At 41.1% G+C, this 14,402-nt stretch overlaps 1 protein-coding gene across 1 annotated transcript in view; it reads left to right on the forward strand.

Annotated features, from left to right (window-relative positions):
• lrp1bb (low density lipoprotein receptor-related protein 1Bb) overlaps positions 1–14,402 on the forward strand; it is a 239,100-nt gene that overhangs the window by 177,881 nt on the left and 46,817 nt on the right. Inside the window, exons 44-57 of the mRNA XM_028393416.1 lie at positions 288–480; positions 1,809–1,934; positions 2,952–3,080; positions 3,161–3,280; positions 4,073–4,186; positions 4,371–4,520; positions 4,738–4,860; positions 7,874–7,993; positions 9,034–9,162; positions 9,357–9,479; positions 10,962–11,102; positions 11,341–11,528; positions 12,869–13,052; positions 13,140–13,225. Coding sequence (XP_028249217.1) covers positions 288–480; positions 1,809–1,934; positions 2,952–3,080; positions 3,161–3,280; positions 4,073–4,186; positions 4,371–4,520; positions 4,738–4,860; positions 7,874–7,993; positions 9,034–9,162; positions 9,357–9,479; positions 10,962–11,102; positions 11,341–11,528; positions 12,869–13,052; positions 13,140–13,225 — 1,926 coding nt within the window. The remainder of the gene's footprint in view (positions 1–287; positions 481–1,808; positions 1,935–2,951; positions 3,081–3,160; positions 3,281–4,072; positions 4,187–4,370; positions 4,521–4,737; positions 4,861–7,873; positions 7,994–9,033; positions 9,163–9,356; positions 9,480–10,961; positions 11,103–11,340; positions 11,529–12,868; positions 13,053–13,139; positions 13,226–14,402) is intronic.

Raw genomic sequence — 14,402 nt, forward strand, 5'->3', positions numbered from 1 at the left:
CCCTCCTACCCACATGCGTGGAGAGTCCCTGAAGGAGGAATCTGATGGATTTTTGCCTCCCTGGCAATGGCACTGTCATTTACTCTCCCAACATCTGGGTTAAGCAGTCAAATGGGCAGCAGGGGTGATTTGTTGATTAATGATTGGAAAGATTATTCTCCACATTTATTCCAAGGGTTGTGTTCAAGTGCTTTGTTAATGGTTGTGAAACAAACCTGAGAATAACAAATACATGTCTAATAGCCTCCTTAGACCTAACTGCACTGCTCTGCTCCCTGATTTTGTAGGTCATAGTTAAATCAGGATCCGGAAACTTCTACGGGCTTGCTATATATGCAGATTTCATCTACTGGTCAGACTGGGCCCGCAGGTCTGTGCTGAGATCAAACAAGTACACAGGCGGCGACACCAAGGTACTACGAGCAGATATACCCCATCAGCCCATGGGAATCATAGCTGTGACCGAGGATACCAACAACTGTGAGTTTCTCAACACCTGCAGATCCCTTAAAGAATGTATGCAGACTTGTGTCTGAATACATATGTGATTAGTGTGTGTACATGGCTTATACTTATATATATACCTGTAGCAGATTTATGACAAGTAAATGTCATATCCTCAGTATGATGACAACCAGAATAAGACTCTAAATCGGGATACTACTGCATTGTATGACATGTTTACATTTCTACACTTGAAGTGTTAAGTCCTTATGCACTTAGATTTTAACACAGCAAATTTCCCATGGAAATGCTGTATATTTGCATAACTCTTCACACTAAGAAATATATATATATATATCCATTGTTAAATGTGAGTCAAGGTGCAAAGTATACTTCATAAAATGAATTTAAGACAAAAAACATATATGAATAAAGAAGTTGAATACTCTACACAGATGTATCCACCAGTTCCTGCTAATAGTAGCACAGAGGCTTATTTTGATGTGTAAAAAGCGACAGGGTTGATAAATGAAAGTGGTCTTATTTAGAATGGCTTGAAACTTAAGCCTCAGTGGTAATTAATATAAAAGTAGCTTATGTAGTAGAGGGAGTCTCTTAAGTGTCATATAAAGTTTAATTTCCAACTAGGACAAAGGGATGTGGGTTTAAGCGTATCCCACTGGTTGGCCTCTGTGTTTATCTTATGAGAAATAACCACATGACTGCGACCTGTAGGGCACAGCTGCACGTCTGCAGTGTAATTTGTAGTGACCAGCAGTGGTTAGAGTTTATCCTTTAAGTTCACACGCTTCACCTCTTATTGCATTATTTTTCTTGCAATGCATACTTCTTTTCACACTTTACCTGAACTGCAGAACTGACAGATGTTTTCTCTTGTTATGAATAAACCCTCATGGCTGGAGGGCAGACAGTAGCAAAGAACCTTTGATGGACATCAATGTCTATCAAAGCTTGTCCATCAGCAGCATATCTTTGAACACTTACACTTGACACTTGATGTAAACTTCTTTTATAATGGCTTTTATACGTTTTTATATTGTTTTTTTTTTCTTTTTTTCTCAGGGCTAGACACAGGCTGTTTGATCTCACTTGATTTTCACCAGTGAACAACTCTATCAGCTATGTGGTGTTCTTGAGGGACAAGTCTTTTCAACGATATGCATTAAAAAAACAAATCCACTCTTTTCCCAGTAATATTTGAAGCTAATAAAATGTGTTTGAAATGTCAGACAGATGCAGAAGGTTGAGGCTGAGTCACAGATTGACGACATCAAGTGTCTCTGGAGATCTTTCCTTCGGCTACTTCTGATCATTTAATCACTTGTGCTTGATTTTTATTGAAGGTGAGCTGTCCCCGTGCCGACACATGAACGGAGGCTGCGGTGACCTCTGTCTCCTGACCGCGGATGGGAGGGTCAACTGCTCTTGCCGCGGAGAACGAGTGCTCTTGGATGACAACAGATGTGTGTGTAAGTCTCGAAGCGTCAGAATGAATTGCATTGATTGGTTCTTATGGATCTCAGTATCAGATATTGATCTAATCGCACACATTAATTTGTTTTTTGAAGGATTGCCATACTGATATAATACACAGTGTGACCTGGCTTCTGGCCAGTTTAAGTACATGAGCCTTTGATATCTTTGAATTGATTCCTTTGTACATAAACACACAGTGAGGGTTTTTGACTCAGCAGTAAGTTGATTCCAGTCATCATAGTCAACACAGTTCAAGGATAAATAAGTTAAAGAGATAAAGCGCTGATGTTCAGTGTGTTTATGCAGACAGCGGAAATGTCAGTGCAAATAATTGGGATGTTTGCTGCAGTTACCTGTCTGAAGTCACAAGTATAAAGCGATTGCTGTGATGTTTTGCTTCCTAATTTGACATTGCTTCTTGCATTTGAAATGCTTTGTGATGAAGGACCATATGGTGGGATGAGCTGTTCAAACGAGGGCCAGGCTGCTCATGGCAAGTGACTCAGAGCTGGATGGCAGCTCAGATGTCATGGCAGAGGATGGCACACCTCAACTTGATTACTGGAGCAGGAAGAAGTTTTGTGATTTGAACTTGTGTTTTAATCACAAAGTTTTAAAGACTGCGAAGGTTCTTTTATGCTGGAATGTTAACATTTTTTGGCTGTTATTGTATCATGACAACTTAGGAAGAAAAAAAATAATAAATGTTATGACTACATGGACATTGTATGGATAAAAGTGAAGTTGACTCTTGAAAGTCAGATCTTTCATATTTAAGTTCTACTTACCATATAAATTGTTATTAAACACATTCACTGAGGATTTGCCATTTGACAGCCAGATTTGAAGTGTGAGGTTAATACCCTTATTGAAGACATTTACACATTTTTGACCCAAATCATGGTTGCTGGAGTACATGTATAATTCACCATTTGTTGAAATGTGCTCATTAGTATGTATGAAGTTTATATAATTTTGACAGTCATCTCCCTTGCCGCTTTCTTCTGCAGCAGAGAATTCCTCGTGTAATATCTACACAGAGTTTGAGTGTGGGAACGGAGAGTGCATCAACTACCAGCTGACCTGTGACGGAATAGCCCACTGCAAAGATAAATCAGATGAGAAGATGCAGTACTGTGGTAAGGTTACGTAGCACGTTCCATCTTATAAAAATAACACAAGCATTTTAAAAAACATTTAAACAAGTCCATATACTTAGACAACAGGAGCTGTCGGAAGGGTTTCAGGCCCTGCTACAACCAGCGCTGTGTTGCCAGCAGTCGCTTCTGTGACGGGATCAATGACTGCGGGGATAACTCTGATGAAGCTTTCTGTAACAGTAAGTCACAGCTGTTTGATCTCCTCTTCTACCCGTCCTACCTCTGAGGGCAGTCACACTAATGCTTATATTAATACGGCACGTAAGGCGTCATGCTGTGCTAAGCCTGCACTGTCTAATGAGCCCAAAGATCATAAAGAGTGCACAAATTCAAAGACTCCCAAACCTTCTACCTCAGAAGGTAGTTATTTCAATGTTGCCCGGGTAGTTTTATTTTTGATATTACTTTCTTTCTTTCTTTTAACATACCGTAATTGGTGATAGCAGGAAAATAGTGAGGTATATAGATTTTTATTGCGCTGACTGAGCCCACAAGGAGTCAGCAGTGTGTTCATAATTAATATGGACCTTCCAACTCAGCAGTCTGGGATTTCAGGAAGAAGTTGAGCTCCCTATGGTGTGTCATCACCTTGCAGTTTATTTTTAATGGGACATCAACAATAACTTTTAATTATTATAGGGTTAGTAAGTTATTGGGATAATAAAATGCAGAGAGGTAAAATGGCGGCAGAACATCGTTAGTAAATGAACAACAGCATGAAGATTCCTCTCTTACATATTAAGCATGGTTTGCTCTTGCAAAGATAGGCCGTGACTTTGAGGCAGGTTTCACAGCTACAAAGATACAGACACTGTTTTTCTTTTTTTTTTCCTGTCAGACACTTTGCAATCTGGGGCTAATTTTCATCACTCTCAAAAAGAGCCTCAAAGTATTGTGAGCTGTACCTGTAACTGTCTCTGAGTGCTGTTTCTTTTCTGGTATCTTTTTGAAATGCTAATTCACCCCTACAGATGTCACGTGTGGCTCATCTGAATCATCGTGCAAGGACGGGAGCTGTGTACCGAGCTCAGCCTGGTGTAACCAGGTCATCGACTGCGCTGATGCCTCCGATGAAAAAAACTGCAGTAAGTACTTCAGCTTTGAGTTTGCATTGCAGTTGACAGAAAATGCAAACAGCTGTATCCCTAGCAGATCAGATGGATGCAGTAACACGCTCATCCTTTGGATCGGATTGAATACTACACCCGCTTGCCCTTACCGGTGGCTTTGTGACATGACAATTATTGTGGCACTGTGTTTTGTATTCAGACCACACAGACTGCTCTCACTTTTACAAGCTGGGGGTGAAAGAAAAAGATTTCATCAGCTGCAACTCTACCACACTGTGCATCCACCCATCATGGATCTGTGATGGTGCGAATGATTGCGGGGACTATGCTGATGAGACTAACTGCCAGGGTGAGCATTCGCACAAACACACACATACACATTTGGCCTGTACATTCAGAGGCACACCAAGGAAGCCAGCTTCAATTAGAAAAGACTTAAGACAGATCTCATTTTCAGAGACAATTATGACAGTGGAATGGGAGATTCGGCGAGAGCTTAGGAAAAGATAATAGCCTCAATCATTGCTAATGCCCAGTGGACTGACTGGTTTGGTTGTTTGTCCCAGTTTCCCATGGGCAGAAGTGCGAGGAGGGTCACTTTGCCTGTCCGAGTGGGAACTGCATTTCCAGCGTGTGGCTGTGCGACGGCCAAAAAGACTGCGAAGATGGAGCAGATGAGTTCCAGTGTGGTAAGCCAACAAATCTCACCTCCCATAGAACAGCCTCTGCACAGTAAACTAAAATAATAGATGAGGTATTTTGTTGCCGTACACAACACTGTCAGCACTTGGAAGGATATTTATTTTCCATTAACAAGAAGCTATTTGCTGTAATGTTTTTGTCATTTAAACAGATCCAGGCCTGCTATGAATATTATGTAAAATATATAAGGAGGAGGTAGAAAGACAGGAGATGATTGTTTATCATGCCATAAGGCAGTTTCTTCTCACTTTGTTTTGCTTCCCCTTATTGTGTGTTTGGGATTTCTCAAGTGGGTGTTGCTGCTTGTTTGAAAGTATAATTCCGACCCTGAATTCAGAACGAGGTTGTTGAGGACACACGTTTTTCCCCTTCTCTCTTTGAATTATAACGCACAGCACTTCCAGTGTAACAATTAATTAATGAGCCATCAGTCACCGAAACGGTTATACTGAAGAAGGAAATGTGGGTTCAGTGGAAAGCCGTGACATATGAAAGGATTACACAGTGCAGTGCCACTCCTCCACTTCCCTCACCAGAGGCTGCAGAAGCATTCTTACCAATGCTTTGATGCATGCTAATGTTTGCCGAAGATACTGTGACAAAGTCAAGATCTCTCCAATTAAGCGGGAGGACCATTCATCCAGTCATGGGATGGATTAACGTAACTTGCTCTCAAAACTATCGGCCTGTACACATACACACATTCATGCCGTTGCTTTTAACTTTAGTGTACTGTTAGTCAACACATTTTGATACTTTATGGTCAGCAAATATATATAATCCACATCATATAGGGTTTTCCAGTCAGCACTCATAATAAATGTTGTCACTTGAAGCAAAAAAAAAATGTTGTTGTATTGCAGATACGATTCTTATATCGTTAAATTTATTAATGTATTTTGACAGACTCACTGGTGTACTGTCATCACCATCTCACCATGTAGCTATGAATTTTTTTTTTTAACACATATAGCAGAGCGCTAAATTGACCTCTTGTCATCCTGCTGTTCTTTCCCTGAGTCTTGAAGAAAGGTCTCCATCACACCTCTGTCCAAGTGGAAGTAAGACTTTCCTGCATTGTTAGGAGCACACAGGCTCCCTTGGGGTTCGGAGTCAGCGACCACATCCAACAAAAACAGCACAGGCTGGGATTTATAGCAGCGGAATTGTTCAGTGTCTGTTGGTATTGGAGAGCAATTTGAGATAAGGCGCCATCGCCAGCTGCTGTTTGCTCTCAGCCGAGCTGGATGGTCCCTGTCAGACATGTCCTCTCAGCTAATGCAGCAGCAGCCTCAGTCTCTGGCTGCTGGATGAAGAACAAATTGTTAAAAAAGAAAAAAATTGTAAAAAAAACTATTCTTGTCTCAGGAATAAAGGCCATGTTTGCTGTTGGAAACTAAGTTAGTTTGCAGAGCAAGAAAGTGGCAAAATTTTAAGATGTATGTCAGGCAGAGTCCAAAGTGATTCTGCTAGCATGGTCTGTTGAGGAACATTTACATGCAACAGTTAACATTAAGCTTGACTTGTGTTTTGTGTAATTTGTGTCCCCTTTAAACCAGCAAGGCGAGAGCAATGTGATGACAAACATATGTTAAAAATAACTCACAAAATGCTACTATGCAGGTCTGCTTTACTTTTTCACATATCATAAGTAGGTGTCTTTGTTCACATTTAGTATCAAGCAATCCAGTTTCTATATTTAATGTTCCAAATATTATCTGATTGATTCTGTAAATTGTCTATGAATGTTGTTAGAGAGATGCATAACTCACGAACACCATTTCCATTTCTCGTTCTAGAAATATCATTTTGGCCTGTGTGAAATGAAAACCTCCCATGCTTCAAATGTGCATGTGTCAGATCTGATATGAATAATGCCATAATTCTTTGAGAAGTTCTGAATAGCTTTTCCAGGACAAATAGACAATATTCCCATTCCTCTGAGTTAATTATCATATAAAAAGCCCCAGCCGCTGATAATCTGACAGCAAAGATAGCGTGTGTGTGTGTGTGGTATGAGGAAAACGTTACTACGTTTCACAAATTTCAAATTCCACATCTGATTAGGTGAAATAGTCATTTGTCACTTCACAATGCATTATGTGGTTTTTGTTTCCTATGTTTGAAACACTACTGAAAAATGAGACATGAAAGACTTTCTTTGATACATTTAATGTGCTGTAGACCTGTTATTTTGTCGTACACTTGAAGCAGCTGTTCACATTTGAAGTGCAAATTTGGTATTGCACACAGAAAATCTGGATAATCAGAGTTTCCAGATTTAGCCATTTATTGTTTATCTCATCCTTATCTTACATCATAGTATCAGTACACATAAAGCCGGTGTGATGTACAAAGCCTGACAGGAAAGGAAAAGCAACGCAGTGTGAGAGACCCCCCATCCCGACCCCCCCCTTACTTGGATCCATAATTCCCTGTACTGTGGTCTGACCTGGAGCACGCACCTCCCTTCCTTCTCTCAACATCTTATCAAAGCTTTGGCAGACTCTGCCTGGGCCTGACATCTGAGAGAATGAGACATAGAACAACTCCCCAGGGAGAGTAGGTGGCTCAGTGACACAAATTCAGCACAGTCTATGAATACGTATATCCTCGTTTTACACAATAGCTTTAACAGGGCCGTCTTTGTTGACAGCCAAGTATTTCCTGTCGAGTTTCTTAGACAAAATTAATTTTGATTAATGCTTAAGTGCCTTGATTAGACGTTTCATCTAGGATGTCTTTGTGTGCCTTCGACATGTCTACTTGTAAGAGAGAAGGAGAAAATGTAGTATTTACAATGCTTTTTGTAGCAGCTATACTCATGCGTGCTGCTAAGCAGAAAATCTTCAGAGAAAAACAAGCAGGCCTGGGGGCAAATAAGAGCCAGCCCACTTGTTGTGTTTTGATTAGAAATTCTCTGCTCCTTTTGTTTTTGTTTCCTCCTTACTTTGTTTGATTTATGGCATTGAAAGTCCTCTCCTCCATCGCCCTCTGCAGACTCCTCATGCCTGTGGAACCAGTTCGCCTGCTCCAAGAACAAGTGCATCGCCAAGCAGTGGCTTTGTGATGGGGAGAACGACTGCGAGGACGGGCTGGACGAGAGCACACAGATCTGTGGTTAGTGCCCATTCAGGAATCTGTGAAAGGTCACATGCACCGTGTTACATCTTATGGCTCCACGTGTTCCTCTGGCGGACGTGGAAATGAAAGGACAGAAATGAAACAGTCTTAATCAGGCAACAAACGAGACCGCAGGCATTTCTGATAATTTGAGTGAACATTGAGGCAAATGGATTTTTCATCACTGTGGCCCAAGAGGCACAGTATTCCAACAGGCGATTGAGATGTGTGTGTGTGTAATGAATTCCGCAATAAAGCAAAACGAATCCAACCACAATAAAGAGACAGGAATTGCTGTGAACGTCGGTTGTACAATTTGATTGTGATGGAGTGTCAAGGAAATATTAATGAAACAGTCCAAAGACTTCTCCTGCACAATTCTTGTCCAATGCAAGATGTGCTATAATAACTGTGTTATTTACCTTTGTTTCTCAGGGCAGACAATTTGTCTTCTGCTCTGTTTTGCCTTAAAGGGCAGTCCTAAGCAAAAGCCAAGTATTGCTGACTTAGAGATTTCAAGTTAATAATAATTATTATTCACAAAAGTACAATTGTGTATGCACACAAAAACTGCTGCGAAACGCAAATTTGAGGTTAAAACCTAGCCACGCTTATCATCTGAGGTGTGCAGCTACAAAATGATGAATTTGAAGATCAATAATGACACACAGGGCCGTCCAAAGTCAAAGTTCCCTCAAATGCAGCCGGAACGTGTAGCCTTCTTTTTTACTGTTAGCGAACATGCAACTGGTGGATTCTTCATGACACATTTTAGTATACACCAGAGTCATGAGCAGAACTTTAACAGTAGTGGAGTCCACTTTTGAATCAACCATAGGTCTCATGGTTGCTAGGAAACAAGTGCAGTGCATGGCAATTACAAAAAACAAATTCCTTCATAGGTCCGACCTTCACTTTTAACAACACTGTGGTGCAACCGTTGTTATCTACAAAATGAAACACTGCTACAGTCTGATCTGACGTCCTCTTTTCTTCTGGTTTTTGAAGTTAACCATGTGCTCCTGTTCCCCTCTCAGGCACAGTGACCTGTGCTCCCGGCCTGTTCAGCTGCCCCGGGTCGTACGCCTGTGTGCCTAAACGCTGGCTCTGTGACGGTGAAAGGGACTGTCCTGATGGGAGCGACGAACTGTCTGCAGCTGGCTGCGGTACATGCTTCTTTCATCAACAATGAATAGCTTAATACAGTTCCTCTTGGTTCTTACACTATGGCAACCTCAGTGTCATATGTATAGTTTCAATCTAACAATGGTAAAACAATTATACAGCATAGGATTAGCAGTTGACAAAGGAATGTGTAGCCATTGATTAACATGTGAACCCACTTCTTTTCTTGCACCAGCTCCTAACAACACATGCGATGACAACTCGTTTCGCTGCCGCAACAAAGCGTGCATCCCTCAGCGCTTCGTCTGCGACCACGATAACGACTGTGGAGATGGATCTGACGAGTCAGTGGAATGTGGCAAGTAGATTTGTCTTGTTCTCCTGCTCTAAATATTCACCAGTAGTATATGAATATATAATATATTGTTACGACCCGAATCAGCAAAGGAAAAAGTAAGTAACACAAATCAGATGGAATTGGTTAAAGTGAGTTATTTAATTGAAAAAATAAAATAAAATAAATAAATAAAAACGATCACTGGGAACGCAGGCTCCGGTGGTTAAATACTCAAAGGAAAACTACTACTACTAAAGGCCAATCTGACACCAGCGCAAACAGGGAATAAAACAAAAGATAACCAAACTGAGAATGGGAGCACCTAAACAAACTCCCCAGCTTTCTAGCATATTACACACACAAAATAAAACAACAAAATGTCTGCAACGCTATTTCTCACACTCGCTGAAACAAACAAAAGGAAAAAAAAAAAACCCTTAGGACTCCGACTGCCTGCGTAAGGCTTACAAAAAGTAGGCATTAACACCAACACACTGAGACTGACATCAAAATTTAATAACAGTTCTCTGTTGAATACACACTACGATCAGAGCCCAGACTGACAAAGGGACGAACTGCATAACCGCTCAGCTACCACCAAAGGTCCACTGCCTTCATCTTTAAAAGTCCCAGGGCTGTCCCAGATTGGCGCCGCAATCTGGGCAGGAACAAAGCTTACGAGCCAATCGCCACACTCCAGGAGCGCGCTGTGAGGCTGCGAGCAGAGGGACAGTGCTCAAAGAGAGAGACAGAGGGAGCGAAACAGAGGAGGGAGGAAACACACAGTCCAACAGCCACTGGCTGTAAACACATAAATATATATATGCTCTCATGAAGGCAAATTTGAAAAGTGGAGAGACGGACAGCTGTATATGAAATAATATGAAACATAGCTTGTTATGCACCCTACATGAAATATATTAAAAAGCTGTTATAGTCCTATTCAAGGGGAAAAATAAAATCCAGTACTATAAAATTGATTTTCTAATGCATTTTACATTTTTACATTGATATTTTATTTCATATCATATCATTCTGTAACATTTTAGGGCTTGCGAAGATGTTGTAAAAGATTGAAGGTTTGTTTAAAATAATAAAAAAACAGCTGTGTGTTTCTTTAGTAGTAGTAGTAGTAGTAGTAGCATTTTTTATATACAAATCTGTCACTATCACTGATTAAAATGATTCCAACTCAACTCGAGACACTTGTCTGTCGCAGCCATGATGACTGGCTGACGTAACATGTTTATTTATACTTGAAATATTGCACAATGCAGCAGTGGAAGCAATTATATGTCCAGTTGGCTTGAAATGTTGATTCTACCGACACTGTGAGGATGTTTGATTACAATACAGCATAAACACTGTATGATCCTGAAAGGATTCCTGTGCAGTGTTTTTTTTTTCCATACAGTATAATTGGCACTTTGTTCTTGTAGTTACACCCAGTCTGAAGTGATGTCAAGTGTAGCTTGATGAGAATGTCCCCCTCTCTTTCTTCAGTCTATCGCTCCTGTGGATCAGAGGAATTTCGCTGTGGGGATGGCCGCTGTCTGCTCAGCTCTCAGTGGGAGTGTGACGGCTACGCAGACTGTCCCGACCACTCTGACGAACTGCCTCTGAACCTCAAATGTCTGGCTGCAGGTAAGACTGCTGTTTGGCTCTCAGCTGGAATCTCTTCATCAGTGTCACCTGCAGCAGCACTCGCCCAGGAGACTGGTGGGTACATGTGCCGGAAAGAGAGAGGCGCCGCAAACCAGGAGAGATTTCCTGAAAGGAATTAATCTGTCAAGATCCATTGTCAGGTGGAAAGCATTCCCCAGCTGAGCTGAGGAATTGCAGGGCGTTGTGCCAGTGACAGTCATGTGTTTGCTCTTTTCAGGAAGCTTGTGCAATGGTTCCTTCTTCATGTGCTCCAATGGACGCTGCATCTCTGAAGGGAATCTGTGTGATGGGAGAGATGATTGTGGGGACCAGTCAGATGAGAGGAACTGCAATGTGAATGAATGCTTGAACCGCAGACTCAGTGGATGCACACAGGACTGCCAGGATCTTCCTGTAGGCTACAAGGTAAGTCACAGTCATGGCATTGCCCACAGGTGGTTTGAAGCAACCTGCTCCTAAGAGGAGGAGATGGACATATTTTAGATGCCTTTGGAGATAGTAGCAATAAGCTGCCACCCTTTAAGTTGGATCCCATTCTGTGTAACAAACAAGTTGGTTGAAACTCCCAGAAACAGGGTAGTTTGATTACAAGGTAATTAAACAGGGTAGATTACATGCAGCTAGCAAATGGATAGGTATGTAGACCAGTCAGTCGTCTTTCCACATGCAATCTAAGTGAGCACAGAGACTTTATTTGTAAATATGAGTCATGGCTACAATGTTTCCTATTTCAGACAGTATGACTAACATTACAATGTTCAAGTATATTACTCTAGCATAGGATTTTTATTTAAAGAACTTGCTGAGCTACAATTCCAAGCACTAACATCATGTTCAATTCAGTAGAAATGGACATGAATGATTAATAACTGATAATGAATCAAGTCTAACTTTACACGTCATTACACTAGATATAGATGGGTGGGAGCTTATAGTCTTACCATCTCTCACTTTTTGAATAACCTTGAGAGCTGTAAGGTGAGTTTAATGATATGCCAGCAACCGCCGGGGCTCCCTCGCTGTGCCATGTGATTGCGCAGTACCTGGCAACAGTGGCATACGATGTTAGGGTTGAATCCAGGTCAAGGCCACAAGCACTGGAGCACTTCAGTGGCCAACTCCACGGTGGTAGTTTTATGCCTCTATCCGCAGATTTTCCCTTCTCATGCTCGTCCATGAGATGGTGTTCACTGCGTCAGAATGCACAGAAAAACCTCTCTTCCTTGTCATAGCAGGGGCAGTACTGGACAGAGAGCACATCAATGCAGACCCTGAGCTCATCCATTTGTAGCCTGAACAGGAAGATCAGCAGAAAGGCCCTCAAGGTTATAACTTTGGATAAGAAAGGGATTTGCAGCGGGGCAGAGCGGCTGATACAAGCACTCTTGAGTTATTTTTGGGGGACCCAGGTCACTGGAGTGCGATGGAATTTTTGAGCCAAGGAACAGTATGTCTGTATCAAGGCTTTGGTGTCATCATATATGTTGGTGTATTTTCATTACTGGCCTGAATTGCTTTGAGAAAAAAAGTACTGGAGCCTGAAATATATATTGTGGGCTTCACCTTTTACTTTGCACTGAAAGTGCAGCTTGCTTAAGTGCACTGCTTTTAGAACCAGAATTCAAAAGCCTCACTGAGTAACACCGTTCTATTGAAATGTTTCTCTTACAATCCAAACTTTTCACCAATTAACAGCTGAATTAAGCCTTTCATCATGCATTTCTGGCATTTTCTTTTTCTATCAGTGTAAATGCTGGCCTGGTTTCCACCTAAAGGATGATGGGAAGACATGTGTAGACATTGATGAATGCTCCACCACGCTTCCATGTAGCCAGCGCTGCATCAACACTTACGGCTCGTATAAGTGCCTGTGTGTGGATGGTTACGAAGCCTTGGAGCGCAACCCCAATACCTGCAAGGCTATCACAGGTCAGCCTCATTTATGATTTTATTTTGAATTGTATAATTTCGGCGCATAGCTGTTAATCCACTAATGCTGCATGTTCTCCATTTTAGCTGAAGAGCCCATTCTCATTATGGCCGACCATCATGAGATCCGTAAACTGAGTGTAGATGGCTCAAATTACACCATCCTGAAACAGGTAAGCAATACATGCATCATCACTTGTGTCTGTCTTGAAGTAATAAATACAGGATTATAATAATTATATAAAAAAACAGTGCACAGGCATCGTCTTGTTGGGAAAAATGACCATCTGCCACCACGGTAAAGTTAACATGACAGTAAAATAAATTTTGTATTTCATAATGACACGCTGCTATCTAGATCTGGGATGCACCTGATTCAGCTGGGCATCCATCAAAGATGCACAGAGAGCTCACGTTCGCTGAAAATGATATGTTATCTTATTATGAATAATCCATCATTGCTGAGTAAAACAGTCTGTGAATGTACTTCTCATTTTACCATGAGTTATCCTCACAGCCTAGCTTTGCTGGCATATTGTTCTGCTTAAATGAGATGTCTGCTGTCTATAATGACTTCCCAACCCTCAACATAAGGGTAGAAGAAAATACCAATTCTGATTGGTAAAGAGCAAAATCCCCCTGTTGTGGGCCCCATGGAAAAGATATTTCAATCATTGAAAGGTCTCACAACAGCTGCTCTGGAAAATGCTTGAATCTGCATGTTGATCATCACAAATGTTCAGTGATTCACAGTAAATCACCGTACAGGTATCCTACAGTCTCCTCTAACAGTCATATTAACCTCTTGACTCCATGCACTCTATTCTCTACACTGGAGTTCTCATTAGCTACAACTCACAGTAATCATTGCACTGCCCTCATATTATTTAACCACGCCATTACTTATAAGCCCTGATGATGTTATGCACATCATGATATTATGCTGATTTGAGGTGTATCACACATTGTCTCCATATATTGCTGTTTGCTGTTAGAAATTCGTCTGCCTACCACAAACACTAGTGACTCATCATATTATGCTTTCTGTCTGACATGGTGTTTTTAGTGCATGGTTAATTGGAGCTCAAGCATCTTTGGCTTTTAAAAGAAAGAGCTTACCTAGTGTGAGATTTTGAGGAGAATCACCTTTCATGAAATGACAGAGAAAAAGAGCTCATGGAAGGAAAATAGTCAATTCAGACTACACAATGCAGTACATCTTGTGTCTATAATGAACATTTCTAACCTAATGATAGTAAGATAGATAGATGAAGTAAGCATGAAGTAATCATATAAAACCATTTATCATTAGTTCATAGCCATCAATAGAAATTTAGCAGATTCATGTAT

This window comes from Parambassis ranga, chromosome 21 (assembly GCF_900634625.1).
Source record: "Parambassis ranga chromosome 21, fParRan2.1, whole genome shotgun sequence".
Classification (NCBI taxonomy): Eukaryota; Metazoa; Chordata; class Actinopteri; family Ambassidae; genus Parambassis; species Parambassis ranga.